The sequence below is a fragment of the Euprymna scolopes genome, chromosome 10, assembly GCF_053919585.1.
Source record: "Euprymna scolopes isolate OS-2025 chromosome 10, ASM5391958v1, whole genome shotgun sequence".
Taxonomy (NCBI): domain Eukaryota; kingdom Metazoa; phylum Mollusca; class Cephalopoda; order Sepiida; family Sepiolidae; genus Euprymna; species Euprymna scolopes.
Window position 1 is genome coordinate 76,589,597 of NC_136491.1, and position 25,624 is coordinate 76,615,220.

Below are 25,624 nucleotides of genomic sequence, written 5' to 3' on the forward strand. Positions count from 1 at the left end.
TTTTTCGTTAGCAGCGATCATTGGTCTTGACTGGAATTTGGATGGCAATAAGCCTTCATCAGGTCCGAGTTCTTTTTGCAGTCATCCACAAAAAATATACAAAAGCAGATAAGATTATATGGAAAATGGTGTATACTGAAAACTATACATACATCTGCACTTTGTACATGCAGAAATATTGTATGGATACAAGAATGAAGGCCAAACTAAAAAAACACACACAAAATTTTCTTGATGCAAAAACAAACTCATTCAAGCAACACAGCAGGATGTTATAATAGTCAATGTAAATAAAATCAAAATATTTCGCTTTTCCATGTGATGATCTCGGAAGCAGAAAAATTAAGGAAATATAGAGAACTCGCCAGAGAACTAAAAGAATCTGGAACACAAAGAAAATCACTATCTGTCTAAGGAATGATTCTTGTCTTTCACGTTGGAAAGAAGACTAATAGTTGGCACGAAAATGAAAAGCGGTCATTATAATAACATAAAATAACTTCCAAGGATTATCGAATGAGGCAGACAGTGCTGAACATCTCGCGAGACTTATTGTCACGTAGAGTACAGGGAACACCATGCCAGTGAACAATAATTGAGTACTACTTGCATCTAATATCCTGGATATTATTATTATTATTATTATTATTATTATTATTATTATTATTATTATTATTATAATATTATTATTATTATTATTATTATTATTATTATTATTATTATTATTATGCAGCATAATAATAATAATGATGATGATGATGATGATCATAATAATAATAATAATAATAATAATAATAATAATAATAATAATAATAATAATAATCACAACACTACATGAAAGACTATCCCAAAACATCAGAAGATATATACAGGAAACAAACATACAGCTTGGTTGACAATGAGCAGGACCACACTGATACCGAAGGACACAGAGAAAGGAACCGCCCCCAGCAAGTATAGGCCTATTACGTGCTTACACACTATGAAATAAATACTAACAGCACAACAGAGGGAACAAATCTAATACTCCCTGAATAATCGTGGACTTTTCCCCGATGAACAGAAAGGATGCCAGAAAGGAAAAAAGATCTGCTTTATATAGATCAAAAGATCCCAAAGGAGGTAAAAAGGAGAAAGAATTTACCCATGGCATGGATCGACTACAAAAAGGCGTACGACAGGATCCCCACAGCATGGATTATAGAATGCTTACAATGTATAAAATACCAAGTAGGATCATCAACGTGATTGAAAATGCAATGAGAAGATGGAGACTGGAACTGACAGCTGATGGACAACACATAACAAAAATTAACATACAAAGAGGCATCTTCCAAGGAGATTCACTATAGCCATTACTGTTCAACATAGCCATGATGCCTCTGAACAACATATTGAGAAAGCGCCAAGTCTGATACAAATTCTCTAACACGGTGGGAAAAAGGATTGACGATCTAGAACTTTTCACTAGGACCAAAAATGAACTAGAGAAACTAATAAAACTGCCAGGATCTTCAGCCAGATTATCCAAATGGAATTTGGTATGGAAAAGTGTGCACTACTTGGTATAAGAAAGGGAAAACTGGAGACGACAGAAGGCATGGAACAAGACACCTATACATACCTGCGAGTTCTGGAAGCAGATGGCATCAAACAACAGAAATGAAATGTATTCGAAAGGAATACCTCAGGAGAACAAGAAAACTTCTGGAAACTAAATTATATAGCAGAAACCTAATAAAAGGCATACATACATGGGCAGTATCACTAGTAAGATACTCTGGACTGTCATAGGGTAGACTAAAAAAGAACTCATGGCCAGGCACAGCACAGCACACCCGAAGGACGACGTTGACTGACTCTATATGAAAAGAAAAGATGGCGGAAAGGAACTGGTTTGTACAGAAGGCTGTGTGAATGACACCAAAAAGAACAAGAAAAATACATAATGCAAAACACTGAAAGAATAATCCTGGCAGCGAGAGAAAAAACAGAGAGAAGAGATCCAAAGGATAAGACAAGCAAAGAAAAATGAGAAGAGAAACAACTACACGGAAAATTCATAAGGATGACAAAAGATGAGATTAACGAAAGCACTTGAACATGTATGCGAATAGGACACATAAACCAAGAAACTGAATCCCTAATAACTGCAACACAAGATAACTCAATAAGAACCAACCATATCAAATAAAAAATCGACAAAACGCAAGAAAAACAGCAAATGAAGACTCTGTGGACAAAGGACGAAACGATAAACCATATGTTAAGTGAATGCAGCAAACTAGCCCAAAAGGAATACAAGAACGTGCAACGGCCAAGTGGGAAGAACAGTACACTGAGGATTGTGGAAACAACTACATCTCGAACGCACAGAAAAATGATACAAGCACAAGCTATCAACAGTAATTGAAAAAGGGAAACACAAAATCCTATGGGACATGGACAAGCAAGAAGACCGGATGTCGTAATAATTAACAAGAAAGAAAAGTCCTGCCAAATTGTAGATTTTACTGTTCCAGCCGACTACACAATAAATAGCAAAGAAAAGGAGAAACGGAGCAAATACATAGAGCTAGTCAGAGAGCTGAAATATGGATGATATAAACACCAAGATAGTACCTATAATAGTAGGACCACTAGGAACAATTCCGAAAAAACTTTGAGAAAGGAATGGGAGAAATTGGAATGAGAGGAATAGCTGGAAAGATACAACGAATAACAATAATGAAAACAGATGAAATATTAAGGAGAACCCTTGAATGCGGAGACTAATACATAAACCACGTGCGCGGGCCAGACGAGCTGCTACAGAGACAAAACACGAAACATGGAACCAAGAACATTGAAGCTGCATATCTGTAAGTTCTCTATCCACATTCCCATTACCTAATCACCGCCCCTCAAAAGAATGATACCAAATAGCTGAGAAGTCTCAAGGAGGATGGAAAGACCGAGGAGAGAGCGCTGACCAGATCTTCACTGGACAAATGTCAAGAGAACTGATACATTGGGGAGACTTGTTGCCACTCAAACTCCAATGGAGATCAAGTTGTTCGAGAAATAAATGCAAATGCAAATTCATTTTGCAAATGGTATCGAAAGAGGTGGAGAGTACTGGAAATCTGGAGAGACTTGTTGTAACTCAGCTTCCAGGGAACACGACAGGTTGTTCACAAGGAGAAATCCTTTATGACCTGTGTGAAAACTCCTTGTGAGCCAATAATAATAATAATAATAATAATAATAATAATAATAAAGACTCAGAAAAAAACAACTTTCTCCAGTAATTACATACCTATGGCATGTTTAGCTAGAATGTGGAAAATATTAACAGCACAACTGAGGGAACAAATTTATCATTCCCTTCATAATCGCGGACGACTTTGCGAAGAAACGAAAAGGTGCAAAAAGGAAAAATAGGAACATTATAACCTATTATACACAGACCAAAGTATCTTGGAGGAGGTAAAAAGTAGAAAAAGAACTTAGCCATGGCAGGAATCGACTACAAGAAAGCGCATAACATGATCCCGCAAGTATGAATAATAGAGTACCTAAGAATATATAAAATATTAGGCAAGATTATCAATTTGATAGAAACTGCAATGAGAACATGGGGACTTTAACTAGACAATACACAACTTAGAGTAAAATACATAGAGGTATTTTTCAAGGTGATTCCTTATCACCATTACTGTTCATCATAGCCATGATGCCCTTTAACAATATACTAAGGAAATGCCAAGCCGGATACCAGTTCACTAATAGAGATGAATGTATATGGATGACTCGAAACTGTTTACAAAACAAAGACAGAACTAGAGATGCCAATAAGCACAACCAGCATATTAAGCCAGGATATCCTAATTTAATCTTGTATGGAAAAGTGTGAACTGCTGATCACGAGAAAGGGAAAACTAGGAGAAACAGAACGTGTGATACTACCCAATCCAAATGAGATGAAGGCACTAGGGGAACATGATAGCTACAAATACTTAGGAGTTCTGAAATCGGACACCATCGAAGCAACAGAAATGAAACAACAAATTGGAAAATAATATCTCAGAAGAACAAGAAAACTCCTATAAACAAAACTATGTAGTAGAAAATTAATTCAAGGTATAAACACATGGGTAGTGTCACTAGTAAGTACTCTGGACCGTTTATAGGTTGAACCAAAGAAGAACTGAGACATCTCGACCCCCCCCCAAAAAAAACACAGTAAAAACATTACAATGGATGATGCTCTACACTTAAAGGATGATAGTGACTAATTGTATGTGAAAAGGAAAAACGGAGAAAGAGGGCTGGTTTGTATAGAAGACTGTATAAATAACACAAAAAAGAATGAGAAAAATACATAATGCAGAATATCGAAATAATAATCACCACAGAAAGAGACACTGAAAAAAAAAACAGATAAAAAAAGACGTGGAATGAGACGAGGAAAGAAAAATGGGTAGAGAAACGATTCATGAGGATTACAAAAGCCGCAACTAACAAAAACATCTGAAAACGGCTACAAGATAACGCGATTAGAACCAACCACGTCAAAACAAGGATCGACAAGATATGAGAAAACAACAAATGCAGACTCCATGGACAAAGAGACGAAGCAATAAACCACATATTGTGAATGCAGCAAACTAGCCCAAAAAGAATATAAAAATAGACACGATCAAGTGGAGAAGGTAGTACACTGGTTATTATGCAGACAACTGCATCGTGAACACCAAGACAAATGGCACAAGCACAAACCAGCAACAAGACTTGAAAATGAAAGTGACAAGATCCTATGGAACATGAATATACAAACGGATAAATCCACCCTGGTAATCAGAGAGATGGCTCAAAAGATACAACGCATAACAATAAGGAAAACTGCAGAAATATCAAGGAAAACTCTTGAATGCGGTGACTAACACATGAGCTACAGACACAAACTGGATATACAGAAACTGCTACAGATGTAAACACAAAGGAACATCACAAGGAAACAGTATAATTGCAAGTTACTCCCCCCTCTTTATGCCCTGCCTTCCGCCCCCTTTTTGTGTGTGTTTGTGTATGTTTGTGTGTGTATGTAACTATAAATTGGCACCACACAAAATATGCGAGGAGGATCAAAGAGGATGGAGAGACCGAACAGAGAGAAAGCACTAGCCAGACTATCGCTGGATGAGTGCAAAGAGCACTGGAACCTTGGGGAGGAATATTGCCATCCAAATTCCAGTGAGGACCAATGGTCGTTGCCAACGAGAAATCAATGGTAAGAGAATGTTACGATAACGCAAATTCATCTTCAAAGGTTATCGAAAGTGGTGGAGAGCACTGGAAATCTGAAGAGACTCCAGATAACACCACAAATTGGTCTCAAAGAGAAATCGTTGATGATGGCTTGTGAGTAAATAATTTTAATCATAAGTGTGTTTACACTGAATTCAGCAGTAAAAAAGTAAGACTGCATTTTACTTTGATAATATCTTTCTTTCTTATATGAATTCTTTTTAACCTAACAAGTTACAGTTAAGATGTTCTTTTTGTAAACATAAATTGTAAGCACAATGTAAATTTTGCATTTTAAAATATAGTGCCAGTTATGATAACTGACAATTTTGTACCGTTATTATTTTAACATTAGCGATCATTTTTAAACAGCTAACACTAACACAATATTTAAATGTACATTTCAATATTTTCATATTCTTGTTCAATAAAAATTCAACTTTTGATTCACAAATGAAAAGAAGTAAGTAAAAATATTTCAATTAGCAAATCGATTTTCAACTGCTAAAATTAGTGCATGTTTGAATTTTTCTTAGCAAACGTGTAATTATTTCTAAACATACGTGCAGTACTTGTCATCATCGTCGTCATCATCATCATCATCATCATCATCATCATCATCATCATCACTATTTATTTATTTATCGCATATATTTTTTTCAAAATTCCAATACAATATTATAAATCAACTTCAACTAATTCTTCTTTAATCGAATTTAATCAATAAAATTCGTATTTCACCGAGAATTTTATATGTTTTATTGTAAAAAAAAAAAAATGGTCGCTTATTGAAAAGTTTTAAAGGTTTATTTTTTTTATATAATAAAGAAGCTTGAAACCTGTTATTATGATTACGTTACAACTTCATAGATTTATCGGGTACTGCCCCAAAAAATAGTATGGCGCTTATTGCCTTTTTCAATGCAACCGATACTCGCAAGCTAAATAAATGTTGAAAATTATCAAAATCTATAAAAATCTGACGTATGGTAGTGTTGATATGTTAGCAACACTAGTGTTGATTAAACAAATGTAAAAATTGCGTTTATTGCGTTCTGCATCAAACTCTTCATTTATAAACACAGGCGTACAAAGTTTTATTAATAATGCTTGAAAAGCACCTCTATGCCATTATGATATAATTTTATGTGCATAATTTTATCTGGATAATATTATGTGCGTCTTTCTTTTCCAGCGTATATTTTATAACTTTACGAACCCGGCCATGTGCTTTATTAAAGCGGCAATGCTACGAAAATGGGTCCATTCATATATTATGAGAAACGTAAGCCATGTCTCGCCGTGACCACCTCTCCCATTCCCTACCAGTTCACCTACTTACCTACCTATCTACCTGGCGAGATGACTGCTGTATCTAATTTTTCTTGAATACGTTTTTTCTTCGTTCTCTTAGTTGTCGTTATCTCTTGTCAGCTTATGCCGACCATGAATACGTATTTTTCTATTTATCTCTGTACTATCTCCCAATTTGTCTTTCATACAAGTTGGACAAACACCGGCCACAGTTGGCATAAGTAACGGCGCGAGTAACGAGAGGTAGAAAACAAAGTTGGAAGAAAGAAAAGAAAATGAAACGAAAAACAACAACAACAACAACAACAACAACAACAACAACAACAACACTACAAAGTTTGCATATATGTATATATACACATGTGAATGCTACAATAAACACCGATTCTTCAGTGTAAGATAAAAAACGAAGCGAAATTTACATATTTCAAAAGGAAAAAAAACGGACTTAGACGAAGAAGAAACTGAAAAGAAACAAAACATTTAAAGTAAAAACAACAACGACAAACCGAAAAAAAAAAACTGAATGAAGTTGTCCGTTACTTTACTTCGCATAATAAAAGACGCAACAAATCTGTCAGAATAGATGAATGATTCTCAACGTACAAACTAAAAAACAAAGAAAAAGAAAAAAATCATTATAAAAAAAAAGAATGAGTCATTGTAAACGATGAAATGCGGGATTTCTTGTGAATCATTTCCTTATTTTGCTGGATGAAACTACAGATATGCATAAATTAATGGTAAGTTTACCAAACTAAATATTTCCATCAAAGGATTATTATGTTTTCTGATCAGAAACAGTTGGTACTTTCAACCTTTCCTGCTGATTAGGTTCGGTTTAAAGGGAATAATAAAACCTTAACTAAAACAAAATGTTTACATTATATTAATCGCTTTCCCATTCTCTCTCGGTATATATATATATATATATATATATATATATATATATATATATATATATATATATATATATATATATATATATATATACACACACACATATATATACATATATATATACAGGATAATCTTCGAACCTAATTAACTGATCATTTTGAATTTTAGAATATTTATTCTAAACAATATGTGAGGCGGTACGACAAGACACTCAACGATGCATAATATAGTTCCTATACAAGCACCATCATATACTGGCGTGCTCCCTTGTCACACCTGTGAACGATTATGCAAGAGCGAAGCTGGGCTAAAGAGTTATCTGCATCCACATGGCCGTCCGACATCAACCAGAATAAATGGCAAGCTTGTGTCAAGAAGTGCCATTCATCATCATATATATATATATATATATATATATATATATATATATATATATATATATATATATATATATATATATATATTGTTAAACAGCACAGCATTTTCTTGTTTGACAATTTTCCGTTTTATTTTTTCCAGTTTTCGAATAATCCTTCTTGTGTTATATGTAAAATGGTGTAAAAGTGTTCCGTAGTCTGCGAGCGCTTTCGGCGTTTCCGCCATCTTCAGGCTGGTTATATAAAAAGTCGTTTTAAAATTACGTCGAATGATAAGGTCACGTCGAATGATAAGGTAACCAGCCTGAAGATGGCGGAAACGCCAAAAGCGCTCGCAGACTACGGAACACTTTTACACCATTTTACATATAACACAAGAAGAAAACTGGAAAAAATAAAACGGAAAATTGTCAAACAAGAAAATGCTGTGTTGTTTAACAATATATGCTTAAAGGAGAATATGCTACCTAAATATACTAAATATATATTTATATATATATTTATATATATATACATCCATATATATATATTTATATATATACATACATATATATATGCGTGTATGTGTGTGTGTGTGCGTGTATATATCAATATATATACATGTTGCTGTGCTCAATAACTTCTAAAATAATGGTATCAATCATTATGAATTTTAGAATATATCCGTCCAGAAACACGTCAAGTAACTCGGGCACATTATTTTTAAGCTTTATTTTTTATATTTAGCGCCTGTGCCCACTTACACTAGGTCTTTTCCCCTAAAAACTCCTAATATAAGGTAAAAACCAAAAAATTAAAAAAAGAAAAGAATTACTCGTCATATAATTTTCAGTTAAATTAAATTTCACATTTTGAAAAAAAAAACATTTTTATGTGCGTATGAGCGTGGATAATAAGTATACATTTGGTAAAATCTAAAACCATTACAATTATCATTATGATTCAGGAAATATATATTGTAGACCGTAAGGTGAGTAACGTAGGGATATTTTATTTGTAAAATTATACAATTTTGAGGTAACCAACTAAACTCTAGCATTATTCTCGAAAAAAAAAAAAAAATTAAACTTTAAATATTTATTGTTATGCCCATTTTGAGATGAGTATTGTAATAGTACATTATATTGTATGACGTAAAGCAATTTTAAATAAGAAGACACAGGAAATAGTTAACGAATAAAATTAAAAATACTGAAACCGAGAAAAAAAAGTTGATGCTTTACCGTTTCTTCAATAATGTTGTCAAGACTGTCAGTACGTTTATGAAATTTTTTTAGATGAGGATTGGTTATTTGTATTATTAGTATTTTTCGGACTACGGTTCTCACCTTGAGTGTAATTTTTATAACGTTTTAGTCGATGTATCTTGTCGAACTCGGGAATTTAAACGAGATTCCCAACAGAATCCTTTATTTACTTCACGGTGTTTTTCGACGAAAATACCATACTTATATCTCCCCTTTCCTAACCGCAATTACTCCCCAACAAACCGACTAGCAGCAACACCCTCTTCCATCAACTGTAGTTCCCTATTGCCGAAAAACTTCTATTCTTTCCTTGGATTGATTGCCGCTGGAATTCCCGCCCTGATCAGTATCCCCCGACTCTAAGAAAATGCAGAAATTTCAATTTAATGTGGAAAAATATCTTGCTGTACAACCCACCACTTTGAAAGACTCGAGATTTGACATAAGGGGTATTGAGATTTGAGAAAATCTTTTTGATTGGTTTTCGGCCAGAAATTTGGCTGTTAAGGGGTCAAAGTTCAACGCTTTGACCTTTAAGAACTCTACCAAACACACCCGACAATTGTGGGTCTAAAATCTTGAAATTTTAGGTATAGGTTCTTTGGACATGGGTCAAACTTAATAATTTGATTTGAGTCCAAAACAATAAATGTTACGGGGTAAAAATTGGGGGCAAAGTTAAAAAATTAACATGTGCGGTCTCTACAAAATTACTCAGCCAATTTTTGGTCAAAACATTTGAAATTTTACATAAAGGCTATTCAGACATAGGGCAGGCTTTTTAATCGTTTTTTTTTGCTGAAAATTTAGCTTCCAAGGAGTCAAATTCAAAAGATTTTACCGTTGCGGTCTCTAGCAAACTATAAAGCCAATTTTGTGTCTAAACATTTGAAATTTTACATAAAGGGTATTCAGACATCCAGCAAGCTTTTGAATCAGTTTTTTGGCTAAAATTTGGCTTCTAAGAGGTCAAAGTTTACAAAATTGACCTTTGCAGATTCTACAAAACTCCTCCGCTAATTTTGGGTTTAAACACTTGAAATTTTAGATGTAGGTTACTTGGACATGGGTCAAACATTTAAATTCAATTTGAGCCCAAAACAATAAATGTAAAGGAGTAAAAATTGGGGTCAAATTAAAAAAAATTGACCTCTGCGGTCTCTACCAACTCTTCTCTATTGCAATTAAAAAAGCCTACTATACAGAAAGGCATTACCGTACATATTTATACCTTTTAATATATACATATGCACGTAACGTTATGATGAACAGTACATAGGGTCCGAGCAAAGCCGGGCAGAACTGCTAGTATATATATATATATATATATATATATATATATATATATATATATATATATATATATATATATATGTGTGTGTGTGTGTGTGTGTGTGTGTGTGTGTTTGTGTGTGGATGTGTGTGTGGATGTGTTTGTGTGTGTGTGTGTTTGGAAAATATATTCAGAATTTTCATTCTCTTATTGTAGTTGCCTTACTATGTTTCATAGGAGAGTTAAACATGATATGTCAACCCACGGTACAGACAGATATCAATTACACCACCTGCAAGTTGTACATATATAAATAATAATGCTATGCTTTGTTTTATGTTCTGTCAAACTATATATTTTGTTTATTTCCTTTTTAGTTATTTTGGTGTTTTGCGGTTAGTTCTACTTGGTTTGACCATTTGTGGTTTCTAGTGCAATTTCGTATCGATTTCAATCTCTTTTGGTGAACATTTGTTCATTTCAATGATTGTTATTTAACGTTTTTTTATATTAAGTTTTTGATTTACTATTCACGCCGCATCTTAATTAATTCCGTAAGGGATAACGTATTAGGTTTCAGTTTTATGTAGCACTATTCTGGACACTGAAGGTTCAATCCTTAGTGCTAGTGATTTTAAGAATTACTTAAGGTTTCTACTCGATCATGGCTGACGGAACGAAGACATGCTACCCTCGTAAATTAAATAACGGATTTTGTTCGAGATTCCCTGAAGATTTCCGAGTTCAACAAAAAGTTTCCCAAGAAGCATCGTCCGAAACGCTGTTACGCTTAAGATGAGAACAGTAGTCCGAATAATCCAATTAATAAAATCTCTTTCTTCTCTTTCTTTCCATCGTTCTCTCTTTCTATCTTCTCTCTCTCTATTTTCACCCTCTCTCTCTCTCTCTCTCTCTCTCTCTATATATATATATATATATATATATATATATATATATATAATGCAATCATGAAGAGAAGACGAAAATTCATGATTAAAGTGTTAAAATAAAATCCACGTTTAAAATAAAATTAACGGTTGAAGAGAATAAAAAAGGGAAAAAGAAAATAGGGGATTTCACCTTCACTTTATCAAAGCTGTCTCGAGGGATTTGAGTGAAAAAAAAGGAGGAAAGACACGAATGGGAATTGAGATTATGTACAGATAACGTTGCGTTATGTATGGGGGAAAACAAACAAAAAAACGCAATAACGTTATATTACTCGAAAATTCTAGGGACTAATCACGCTCAAACCTAAGAGGCATTCCTTCTGCTTGCAGAGGAAAGGCCTTCTCAACTGAACGGGACCAGTCTCCAAGATCTTTAACTGAAATGAGTGAGCACGACTCAAGATTGGACAAGAATTCGTGCTAAAGTTCGCTGCACAAAACGGGGTATTTATAAGATGGTCAGTAATTGAAGACCCGTATGTATTGGCAATTACGCCTGTTGTTTGATATGTCCCATTTCTGATTTTGGTAGGTACGTGTTGTTGGACTCTTCCATCCAATCTTAATGCTGTTCGACCCACATAGTAGGCACTGCAACTACATTCAAAATTATAAATTACATTATTATTATGATGGGGGGGGGGTAGAACAGCTTTTCGAGAGGATGGTATTAACGTTCTCGTAGAGAACACAACACGTACATTTGCAGCAAAATAACAATTTTGCGCTGTTGAACTGATTTGCTTTGCAAATTTCTCACTTACTGCCCCCAACCAAGGTAAACGCAGATATACTGGGTATTTATTGACCGTTTGAATTTTAGTTACAGAGGACTGTGCTACTTTCCTCTGTATAACTGATCTAATCACATCCAACTGGTACCCATTTTTTGAGAGGATGTCAGTAATTATTTTTAATTGCTCATCCAATTTTGATTTGGAGCAGATCATAAGGGCGCGATCTGTTAGGGTCCAAATTAAATTTATCTTACGTTTTCGGGGGCAAAATGAATCTCAACGTCTATACAGTCTCATCGACGTGGGTTTACGGTATATTGATGTAAGGTAACTTGATGATGTTTTCGTTACCAATACATCAAAGAAAGCTAGGTATGAATTAGACTCTCCTTCATAAGTTTATATATATATATATATATATATATATATATATATATATATATATATATATATATATATATATATAATTTTAGCACAGTAGTGTTCGAATATATGGTTAAGTGGCAGTTTTAGTCATTTAGGACTGCTTTAAAGCTTCACCGCTTACTCATTTGTCGACCAAATTTCAAACAATTATTACAGTTTATAATCATTTTCTCAGCTATATTGTGGAAAGAATTTTAGTTTTCGTTCAGTAAAACAGAAGTTATAATGAATTTTCTGGTGTTCAAAATCATATATAAAACGTAAGGAGGGGAGTGACGCTTTTATGACTGGTTTCCATAGCAACCAGGTCGCTTTAGCGACTAGTGTTGCTACTAATTCACCGCTCTCGCAAAAAGAGAAGTAACAAGTGAAACAGAGAGAATGAAAGCAGACGAGTGCCGTACATATATATATATATATATATATATATATATATATATATATATATATATGTGCGTATATTATGTTTATGCGAGTAAAAATAAAGCCTGAAATTAAACAAAGAAACAGAAAAGGACAAGATATTCTAGTAAAAAATATAATAAATTTATAATTAAAATATTGCAGCATTAAGAATTGAAAAAAAAGTTCAATTTAACATTATATAATCAATTCTTAATGCTGCAATATTTTAAGTTATAAATTTATTATATTGCTAGCATTTATCTATTGTAACATATATATATATATATATATATATATATATATATATATATATATATATATATATATGCACGTACAGATAATTTTATAGTGTTACGTCTTTTAAGTGCCAGTACAAAAGCAAATGCCTCAAAAGAAAATGGAACTAAATTGTTGAGCTGACTGTCGGCTCTTTAAATCCGACACCTGGTGAAACGAAACCTCAATGTAAACAATGTCAGTTACCGAAAAGCTGGATTTATTTTACCTACTGTATAATGCTTTAAAATCTAGCGGAAGTTGCGATTTGCTTACGAGAGCTCTACCCAAAAATCTGAGCATATATATATATATATATATATATATATATATATATATATATATATATATATATATATATATATATATATATATATATATATATATGCATGCATAGGTAAACTTTCGTGTTTTGTATACGCCAGTAAACATATTGTTTTTCGCCGAGGGCTTCTATTTGCCGGATGTATATTTGCTCAATCTGATCTTATCAATTTTCTACACAATGAATAAGTTATTCTCTTCGAGGAAACACCCGTCCAAATGAAACCTACTATCATAATTACAATCAGAATTATATCTACATCATCTGAACATTTTCATCTTTCACCGGTATTCAGTTTTATAAGTGAAAACGACAATCTAAAATTTCAATAAAGTAGTTATTTTGAAAGTCGATTGTGTCCACTTCTTAATTAGACTTGCTTCGAATGGAGCAGGCATTTTGGAGCTATTAAACGCGCATAATATTAACACGAAGTGTTCAACTTCTTTCAGTCTAATATATTACACTGGTCAACATCAAATTTATTGTTTGCGTTTTTCAGCTATTTCAAGACGAACCTGATGCGTTGACTAAAAAAAAACCCACATTGTTTTGCTCAATCAAATCAAGCTTTTGAGCTATAGCTACACATCGTTTTTTTTATATTTTTTGCTCATATGTACGCATGTGTGGACCATATTAGAAGAAGTTAGTGGGGTTAAAATGCCATGCTTTGATTGGAAATTATTATTTTAATGACGAGAAGTATTCAGGTCCGATAGTTTGAGTGATTATTTCAAAAAGAGATCAGTTTGAAGTCATAAAGCCTCGAAATCTTCCGAAAATTGATACTCAGTATGCACTGAAAATGACTGGCCCGGTGCCTTGCAAAGAATGGAACGTCATTAACGACCCTCAAGTTGACAGTGGCAGAATACTATTCTTACAGCTAAACATCAAGCTCGGCTTAATCAAGCAGTTCACAAAGGCTCTGGACAAGGATGGTGACTGCTTCACTTACTTGCGCCAGTTTTTTTCAGGACTGACCATGAAGAATTTGAAAGCCGGCATCTTTGACGGTCCTTAGATCCGGCAGCTCATCAGAGATCCAGAGTTCGAAACCTCAATGAACGAACTAGAACTGGAAGCGTGGAAGGCATTTGTTCTTGTAGTGAATAACTTTCTTTGCAACAATACGGCTAGAAACTACGTATAACTTGTCAAAAACATCCTGACTGCTTTCAAAAACCTGGGCTGGAATATTAGCCTCAAGATGTACTACCTATTTTCACATATGGACCGGTTTCCTGAGAACCTGCTTTCAATGAGTGACGAGCAGGGGAGGGGAAAGATTCCACTAGGATCTGAAAGTGATGGAGACTAGGTATTAGGGTCGCTGAGATGCAGTCATAGTGGCTGACTACTGTTAGAATCTAAAGAGGACCCCCCCCTACTGCTGAGCATTTCAGGTGTTCGAAGAAATGGAATTTCAAGCCTTGAAGTTTGGATAATAGTGAAACAACGTGCAATTTACGTGTACTTATTTTTATCAATGCCCATTTTACAGTGATCGATGTTTCTAACTGGTAATCAATATATGTTGTTAGCAAAACTTTTTTCTCATAAAAACATATTTAGGATGATATGTGTTGACAAAAAATCAGCCGGTAATACCACAAAAATATAATCGATTTTGTCATAAGGTCTGATTTTTACAAATCAATGGAGCACAAAAACTGACCTGCTAAAGAGAAAGTGATGCCATTTCCTGATTTTAATCATAGCGTTTTGAATTTCTAACGGCTATGTTCGTTGGGAAAGCAAAGAAAAAAAATCACTATTGACCAATAACATTCAGTGTGAATACACCTGAAGATGGTTGGAGGTTATATCGGCCGAAACATTGTGAAAAACCAACCAATATGAGAATAATAGTCTAAATAATAATAAAACATAATTATCAATCCTCATCTCAAAAATATACATTGATCAGATCAACAAAACGGAATGAACTTGGAGTTATTAATATAATATAAAAAAAGAAAAAGACTTGACGCTATTTGCATTTTGTAATTTCTAACGGCTATCTTCGTTGGGAAAGCAAACAAAACAAAAAACAAAAAATACAAAAAAAAAAAAAAAAAAAGCAACAACAACAACAAAAAAAAAAAACCAAGACGAGAAAAATAGTCCAAATAATACAAAAACTAATACACTTAATGAGTTGTAGAAATCAAGACAACTTTCAAAAAGTAAAACAATAATGTTGCCCAGTTTTATCATACTAAATGTAAGTTGGGTAACGCTAACTCTTAAAATTATTCATTCCTTTATCTTTTTATAACACCACATTCAAGAGGAATATATTTTAGTTCTGGGATTAAGTAATGTTTGAAAGAATATGTTTTATTGTTTTAATCAGTCGTAATTTATAATTAAATATGTCCTCAATCTGTCTTTTAACTATATATGTATTGCAATCAATCCTCTCTTTCTATATTAATTCCACTCATCGTTCTAATGTATTAGTGAACATTTAGAGAAAGAGTAATCCGATTTCTTTTTAGCGTAGTTTTCTAATTTACTAGCAGTTCAGTCCGGCTTTGCTCAGGCCCTATGTACTATTAATAACTTTATGTGCATATGTATATACATATTAGAAATTTGACTCATGTCCAGGTAACCTATATCTAAAATGTCAAGTATGTAGACGCAAAATTGGCCGAGGAGTTTGTCAGAGGCAGCAAAGGTCAAGTCTTTCAACTTTGACCTCTTGGCAGCCAAATATTCACTCAGAAACTAATTTGAAAGATTGCTGCATTTCTGAACATCCTTTATGTAAAATTTCAAATGTTTAGACCCCAAATTTGCTAAATTGTTTGCTAGAGACCGCAAAGGTCAAATCTTTGGAACTTTGACTCTTTGGCAGCAAAATTTTCGGCCAAAAACTGATTAAAAAGCTTGCCCTATGTCTGACTACACTTTAGGTAAACTTTCAAATGTTTAGACCAAAAACTGACTCAGTAATTTTTTAGTTAAACTTTGACCTTAATTTTGACCCCTTAACATTTTTTGTTTTGGACTCTAATCAAATTAAAAAGTTTGATCCATGTCCAAGTAACCCAAATCTAAAATTTCAAGTGTTTAGACAAAAAATTGGCGGAGGAGTTTAGTAGAGGTCAAATCGTTGAACTTTGACTTATTGCCCGCCAAATTTCTGGCCGAAAACCGATTTAAAAAATTTTCCCAAATCGCCTGTGGAACTCTCTTCCATTTTACTGCTTCCAAGCTGACTGCAATTTGATTGTCTTCAAGTCCAACGTAAACAAATTCTTGATAAACCGTCCCCCTAAGTAATCCAAAATTGTCTTACACGCCGAAATATATTGTAAATTGTATGCAATAAAAAGATCGTCTTTTCTTTTTTTAAAGATATAACATTTAATCAAACAATGTTTACATAATTAGTATGCAACACCTCTCCTTCCAATGGTCCGCCCTTCCTTCGTCTACATCTTTTTTATAATTATCTCTACATCATGATATACGTATATATTCTATATCTTCGATATAAAAAAAGAGCGCGTGTGTGAGTAATCGTTCGCATATAATAAGACAGACTAAATAGCGCACCTATAAATATTTAGGTTTATCCCACGTAGAATTTTCCTAGAAACATAAGTGAAATAGTTCTCTCTGTGTAGCATGATAAATTAAGTATTATATTATGTAATGAATTATCTCATACAATTAATGATCTACCAACTTTTTATATGAAACTGTTTAATATATTCGGTTTAACTTTGAGCTTGTTCTTGCAGTATTTAAATAATGGTAGGTTCATAAGATCTAATTTATTATGTATTCATATGTATTCTATAAATACGCTCTGTCTGTCTGTCTGTCTGTCTGTCTGTCTGTCTGTCTCTCTCTCTCTCTCTCTCTATATATATATATATATATATATATATATATATATACTAGCATTTCAGTTCGGCGTTGCCCGGGTGTTTGGCTGTGTCTGTTGAACAACAACAACAAAAAAGTGGTAGTAGGAAGGCAGGCTCGAACCCGTACCGCGAAGGAGGAAAAGAACGTGGTAAAAACCTGACGTCTATGCTGTTACGACCACCGCCAAACCGGAAGCGACATTTTTTAAAATTAAAGCTAGACAATCTAAAGGAGAGGATAACTTAAGAAAATATCGGCGAAAAAAAGTGACCGCCCCCTTTAGAAAAGTGCCCAGTTGAAGGTGAAGATGTTTTTAGCCAATTTTTCGATATTTGTCGTATGAAAGGTCGAACTTTTAAACGATACTGATCTTTGTAAAGTCCGTCGCCTCTGTCGAAAGTTTTAGGTAGACATGCAAACATACATACATACATACATTTATATATTGGTAACTAAAAGTTTTCGACCTAAACCAACGAAAACGCTTGCCCTATCTCTGAATCACCTTTATGTAAAATTTCAAATATTTAGACCAGAAATTGTCTAATTTGGAAGAGACCGCAGAGGTAAATTTTTTTAAATTTTGACCCCATTTTTTACCCCTGAACATTTATTGTTTTGGGCTCAAATCAAGTTATTAAGTTAGATCCATGTCCAAGGAACCTATATCTAAAATTTCAAATGTTTATACCCAAAATTGTCGGAGGAGTTTGGTAGAGTTCTCAAAGATCAAATCGTTTAATTTTGACCCCTTAGCAGACAAATTTCTGGTCGAAAACCGATCACAAAGATTTTCCCAAATCTCAGTACCATGTATATCAAATTTCGAGTTTGTAGACTAAAAATTGACAGAGTTATTGCGTTGGGAAATGTACACAGACAGACACACAGACAGACAGACACACAGACATACACAGACACACAGACACGTTCACTTTTATAGCTATATGGATAGACATATATATATTATCTAAGTAATTCATGCATTAAATTATTAATTATTATATTTCAGGTGAAACTGGAATTTACCTACGTTACCGAAAGTGAGGAAAAACCAAGCACCATGGAATCAGTTTGCAAAAAAATGTTGACAACAGCGAAAGAAAAGTGGCCTTCAATTGTTGCTTATTCAGTATTTAAATGTTAATCTTTAACTGAATTATAATTGGTTTAATGATATTGCTCGCCACGAATAGTTAGCATTTTATTTTGAGTTTGAAGTTATTGTCATTACCAGCGGTGAAAATAGACGCATATTTAGGACTCGTTATTTTAGGCGTTTAAACTTAAAATAATGTAGAATATCTTTATTTTTAGCAAATAAATACATAATTGTCAATAGAAATCTGAGAAAATTAAGTAATGTATTTATTTGAATTTTAGTTTTAAAATAATAAGTTCTTTTTAAATAGATCTAATAACAATTTATTTAGTATTTGATTAGAATTAATGACACAACCAACTCAGTAAATTAATTGGATATGATTTGAACATATGCTAAATAGCTTAGATCTTACAAACCCTTTTCAAACGAACTATGTGAATATATGAGTTAAAAATTACGCCACATATAAGGAAGACTGTTGAGGTACATCAGGTATTTATTTAATGATGAGTTGTGAAGGCTATATCGACTGCGAACTTGTAAGCAGTTTAATCAATGAGATAAATTCATGTGAAGATCGAAAGAAAGTCGGCAATATTGATCTAAACGTCGGCTTTGATAGCATGACGGATACTCAAGTTAAAAAGCGTCAATCAAATGATAATATTACAAGTTGTTTAGGCAATCTACCAATGGAGGCCTCCTCCACAAAGGTCTCATCTCGTGGTCGCAAAATCAGAAACAGAACAAACTTTTTTGGAATTACAGCAGAGTATAACCTTCGCCAGAGTTCAGTTGTGAATCGGATAAAATCGGAACTCAGCCGGAAAGCTCCGAGACAACCAAAACCTAAATCAAAACCGCCACCATTAAGTAAGTACCGTCGACGAGCAGCAAACGCCAGGGAAAGAAGTCGGATGCAAGAAATAAACGAGGCCTTTGAGAACCTTCGCAGCCTGATCCCAGAGTCGGACACGGTTTCCACGATTAACGAATCTATTTCGCAGAGACAATCTTCCTCGGAGGATACTTCATCCTCAAGCAGGAAAACAAAGATCATGACTCTTCGACAGGCAATGGATTATATTTCTGCCCTCCGGGAACTCTTGAGAAATAGCGGGGAAGGTACGCCAGACAGTGGCGGCGGAGCGAGTGACGGAGGCGAATACCCAGATATGTCATCGGCATGCTCAATACTTGGGAACATTTCGCCGACATTTAGTGGAGACGATGGCGACATAATTGTGTCGGATTCTTGCTCGGATGAATTAGGATTACTTGATTCAGAAGGTGAGACATGGAGAAACTGAGGTATACATATACACGCAAGTACATACATACGGATACATACACATGCATGAGTACAATCAGGGTTGGACAAGTATCATGTAACGTGACCCTGATATACATGTAAAACGCGTATTAAAACGTGCTCAATGTTCCAAAATGTTTCAAAATTATAATACTGATGAATTAAAACAAGAAAATAAATGTTCTCATATATTTTATTTATTATGTTTTGGTGTTGGTACAATCTTTTAACAGGAGTATTTTTGTTGCATGTGTCTGTAAAGTATCCAAAGAATGCAAGACAAAGAGAGGCAGAAAGGCAGAGCGAGAGAGAGAGAGAGAGAGAGAAAGAGAGAGAGAGAGAGAGAGAGGAAGAGAGAGACAGAGAAAGAAAAGAGAACAAAGACGAAATAGCCTTATTTGTTTGAACCTTACATCAGAGTTAAGACTATATATCTTGATAATACAACAAATAACAACGATTGAAACATTTATCTGTTTATTGAAGTTAAAGATTATGATTGCAGTCTCTTGACTGATTTAAAAAAACAACAACATACAAGTAACGTTTAATATATTAGGTTAATATATAGGGTGTCTCAATAAAATGTATACACTCTTTAAATTATCTCGACTTACTACATGAATGCGCTATACCACGTTCCCAACAGATGTTTAGGAATTGTTAAACACAGGGTTAACACCAAAAAATGAGCTAAAATGAATGAGTTGAAAGCAATCATTGAAAGAAGATGTGTCAACATACCAATTCGACTGATTAGGAACGTTTTCGATTCAATCAGTGAACATTGTTAGCTATTCATGGACCACAATGGCCAACAATTTGAACACTTTCGATAATTAGTTGGTTTGTATATTTGTTCACAGTATTTTGGAGTATGAAACTTTTCTTTCTTATAATAAATGTTGGTTTTATGGTAATTTAAAGAGTGTATACATTTTATTGGGGCACCCTGTATAATATATATATATATATATATATATATATATATATATATATATATATTTGGTTGGTGCAAAAATAAATATATATATACACTTGCATTTAAATACTATACACTTAAGTATCAATTTCCGGTACCCAGTTTTCACGGTGTTTAATTATATATAAATCCCAGGTAACAAAATAGCTAGATGTTCGTCAGTTTCCCATAGCGATGAGTCGGGTTATTTTCTTTCGGTAGAAAAACCCCAACTGTCTAGCTTATTGTCGAGATCCTTATTTCATGTTTCCTTTGATAGGTCCTGTATTGTTCTAGAAGATCCACCTTCCCAGGCTCTGCCTTCTTCCTTTAGAAAGGGGTTAGATTTTGCTAATCGATCGAGGCGCCCATATCACGAAATGCTCTCTGGGCTACCCAGGCTTTTAAAAGGCTAGAATGCTCTTCGTCTGAGGAGCTGTCTTTTAAAATCCCACTTACAGTCCCTTGTGTCACATCATCCCGCTGTGGGAGGAAGATAAATTATTTCACTGTACAAGTAGAACTATCCACTGGAACATTTAAATAAAAATTAACATTCTTCTTTTGCTTATTTTATTTACAACCAAACAGTTTGATTTATGTATTCTACTGGCATAGATACGCTATCCATACACACGCGTATCTATAGACATATACAGATATATACACAGTTATATTGTAGTTGCACTAACAAGTTACAGCTTATAAATGTCCAATGCCGCTGAACGATAAAGGTTAATAAGTTGTATGTGAACTGTGAGAACACCTTAAGAATTGGTAACAATAGTTATGAATGGGCAGAATTTTATTCAAGGAAGGGCTCAAAAATATTTTGTTTGACTTGAAAATCGCATACATATATATTGACATATAAAAGCATTATATATATATATATATATATATATATATATATATATATATATATATATATATATATATATATAATTAAGAGTGAAAGTGTCTGTGTGTCTGTATGTCTGTCTGTCTCTGTACATTTCCTTATGCAATAACTCTGTATATTATCAGTCTACAGTCCCGAAATTTGATATACAGGGTATTGAGATTTGGGAAAATCTTTGTAATCCGTTTTCGGCCAGAAATTTTGCTGTTAAGGGGTCAAAGTTCAACGATTTGACCTTTATGAACTCTACCAAGCTCCTCCGCCAATTTTTTGTTTAAACACTTGAAATTTTAGATATATGTTCCTTAGAAATAATAACTTGATTTGAGCCCAAAACAATAAATGTTAAGGGGTCATAATAGGGGTCTAAGTTAAAAAAATTACCTCTGCGGTCTTTACCAAATTACTCAGGCACTTTCTTGTCTAAACATTTGGAATTTTACATAAAGCGTATTCAGAGATAGGGCAAGCGTTTTAATCGATTTGGGTCGAAAATTTGAGCTACTAATATATAAATGTATGTATGTACGTATGTTTGCATGTCTGCCTAAAACTTTAGACAGAGGCGATGGATTTTCACAAGATTAGTATCGTTTTGAAGCTCCACTCTTCAGACGACAAATACCGAAAAATTGGCTAAAAGCATTAATTTCTTCACCCTCAACTGGGAACTTTTCTACAGGGAAGGGTTGCTTTTTCCGCCGATATTTTCGAAAGTCATGCCCTCTTTTCGATTGTCTAACCTTAATTTAAACATACATCACTTCCGGTTTGGCAGTGGTCGTAACAGCAAAGACGTCACGTTTTTTTCACGTTCTCTTCCTCCTTCGCAGTACGGGTTCGAGCCTGCCTTCCTACAACCACTTGTTTTTTTTTTGCTCAACACACACCTTCAAACACCCGGGCAACGTCGGGCTGAAATGCTAGTATATATATACGCATATACAGGGTGAGTCACGGGAAACGGGTGTATATTCAAATGTTTGAAAATAGTTTCCTTCCTGAGCTTTGCAGACGAGGAATCAATGGGACATTAATATGGTTTCAACAAAATGGGGCTACTGCTCATAGAGCAAGAGCGTCCATGATTGCTGTTCGAACTGCATTCCCTAATCATATCATTTTACGCTTTGGAGGTCTCCCGTGGCCTCCGTGCTCACCCGATCTTCCCATGCGCTATTTTTATCTGTGCGGATTTTTTTAAATAACGCGTCTATGTTGCAAAACTCGCACACTTGGAGAACTGAAGACCGCAATACGTGAAAATATATATATATAAAAAAAAATTAAGCGAAGAAACTTTAGTGAAAGTGGAGGCTAATTTTAGAAAGCGGCTTCAAATTTGTGCTCGTGAAAATGGCCATTATTTATCAGACATAATTTTTCGCTTCTAAATATTCCATAGTAAATATTCCATAGGTAGTAAATGTTTTTATCTACATTATAAAATTTTTGTTGAAATATTCACAGAATTATGTTTTCCTTAAAAACATCCGTTTCCCGTGACGCAGCCTGTATATAGGGAGAGAGATGTATTTATGTTAGGTTGAGTAAAAGTTGTATTTTTTTTTTATTGAAAGCAAAATTATTCTTCAAAATAAAACTAATCATTGTTCACAACTTTAGGATTTGCTTAAAATAGTAATACTTCCACCATGAATCGAAAAAAGTCTTTTACGTGTTTTCCAACTGCATAGAATGGCAAAGAAAGATCATCACTCATAACGTGCTGCATTGATCAGAAAAAAAAGGCTGTAGTTAGATGGAGCAACGTTTGCACTTTGGACAGATCTCTTGGAACATTAACATGTGTGTGTGTGTGTGTGTGTGTGTGTGTGTGTGTGTGTGATCATGTTCACATGTTGGTTGGTTGTTTTTGTTTTACGGCATATCAACCCTTTTCGGGTTATTTAATGCCGAATCCAAAGATTTTGAAGAAAAAATGTTTTTAATAGAATATATTTTTTGTTTTCACGTCGGTTTCTATTCAACCCATAGTTGGGACCCTAACAGGTACTACCACTCCGGGTCAGAGTGGACCTGGGAGCAATGGTAATTAAAGGGTGGCTCCACACTCCCCAAAGCCCACAAGCTGGGACCTCACTACTGGATATAGTTTAAGGTCATATCCAGGACCCATGTTCACATGTAAGCTTGTGCAAAACGAGATATCAACACGTGTCTGTGACAAGATTGTATGAAAATAACGTTAGGGAGTAATGCCGGGGAGGATAGAATAGGGTGTCCAAAAAGTTACTGAAAGGTTTTGGACTCAAACAGACTCTTTATTTTTCGAGATATATTTCTGTAATCTTACCAAAAATCTGACTAAGGGATTGGAAAATTAAAAAAACAAAACTCAAAATTCAAACAATCTTTATTTATAAAAAAATAATATATTTTAAATATTGTCCATTTTCAACTTCGCATATTTATGCTCTTTCCAAAACATTATTTATGACAGATTACAGAATCTCTGGATTGCGGTTTAATTCCCTTATTTTATTCCTGATGTTTTCCTTCAATTTTTCCAATGGGTTGGACGTTTCAAGATCTGCCACCTCGCGGAACAAAACAAGGGAGTAAAATCGCAATCCAGAAATTCTGTAATCTGCCAGGAATAATATTTTGGAAAGAGCACAAATATGTGAAAATGAAAATGGACAACATTTAAAAGACATGTCAAATTTAAAGAACAAAGCAATCAGGAGGTCTCCGCAAGCATGAAAATCTAGTATTCTGAACATAATATTCAAATCGAAATGTTATCACAAAATGATGTTCTATACGTTTTAGCAAGCAAATTCAAGTACCGTCGGCGGACCGAATGAACTGACGTCGCGGGCCGGATTCAGCCACGCAGGTTGTAGTTTGGCGACCTCCTGGCCTAGTCGATCTGCCTTATAAAAGCCGACCCAAGAAACTTTCTCCTGTGAAAGGCTGTAACAGCCGTTCACGGGAGACACCTGTGATAGTCTCTAGTGTGTTGGGTGTATGTACATGTCAATACGTGTCAATACGCGTGATCGTCTAGTGTGTATATTGTTCGTTGTGGATGTGTGTATGTGACCGTTTACACACATACAGTACACATATAGATACATTTCCCACATTACATATAATAGTTTATAAAGAGTTTTTCGATTTCAGTCAGATAGATACCAAATCTCTATTATAAATATATTTTGATTTTTGCTTTAGGCTCCATTAGAATCTTCATTTAAATCAATTTCCTCAATTAAACCCTTAAAGCAAACAAAAATATTGCATAACACATTTACAATGTCATGCTTATGTAAAGAGGAAATTCTGATTGTTATTTCATCTAATAGTTTCCCAAGAGTACAAAATAGACTTCTTGATTTAGTGGGGGATCCCCTTTTCTCTTCCCTGCAACCTCTCTCCCACAGAAGAAACGTTGCAAGCCTGTCTTTGTTTTATCGCTATTTCCATGGCAGGTGCTTGTCTGAGCTCCAATCCCTCGCCCCCCTCGCCAATCTTTCACGAGAAACACCCGTCTGGCTGAAACTACTGCCAATAATTTTCTCCACTCTTTATCTGTGCCTAAATCCAAACGTATATTCCATGAGCAAAGCTTCTTTCTTAGAACTGCACGCCAGTGGAACTCTCTGCCGCTTGCCTGTTTCCCACCTGACTACAACTTGGACGTCTTCAAGTCCAACATAAACAAACTCCTGACAAACCGCCCCCTTAAGTAAGACACTCTATCAAAACCCCCAATACTAATGATTACTACAATACTATCTCATTGATTACTGTACACGCAATAACCCTTATCCCTGAGTGGCCTTCGGGACTTGATAAGTGGTGACCCCCATGTAAAAAAAAATATTTTGAATTCATTTGCTTTTGATTATTTTTAAATTTATCTTAATTCACCTTCAGATTATCGAACATATATTACTCTGTTAGTC

The 25,624-nt window shown here is 34.3% G+C and overlaps 1 protein-coding gene across 1 annotated transcript; it reads left to right on the forward strand.

Annotated features, from left to right (window-relative positions):
• The first annotated feature begins 6,682 nt into the window (after positions 1 to 6,682).
• LOC145286114 (uncharacterized) lies at positions 6,683 to 20,027 on the forward strand. The gene is made up of 2 exons (XM_080134802.1): positions 6,683 to 7,346; positions 18,423 to 20,027. The coding sequence occupies exon 2, from the start codon at positions 19,019 to 19,021 to the stop codon at positions 19,823 to 19,825; it is 807 nt and encodes a 268-aa protein (XP_079990928.1). The 5' UTR covers positions 6,683 to 7,346; positions 18,423 to 19,018; the 3' UTR covers positions 19,826 to 20,027.
• The last annotated feature ends 5,597 nt before the right edge of the window (positions 20,028 to 25,624 follow it).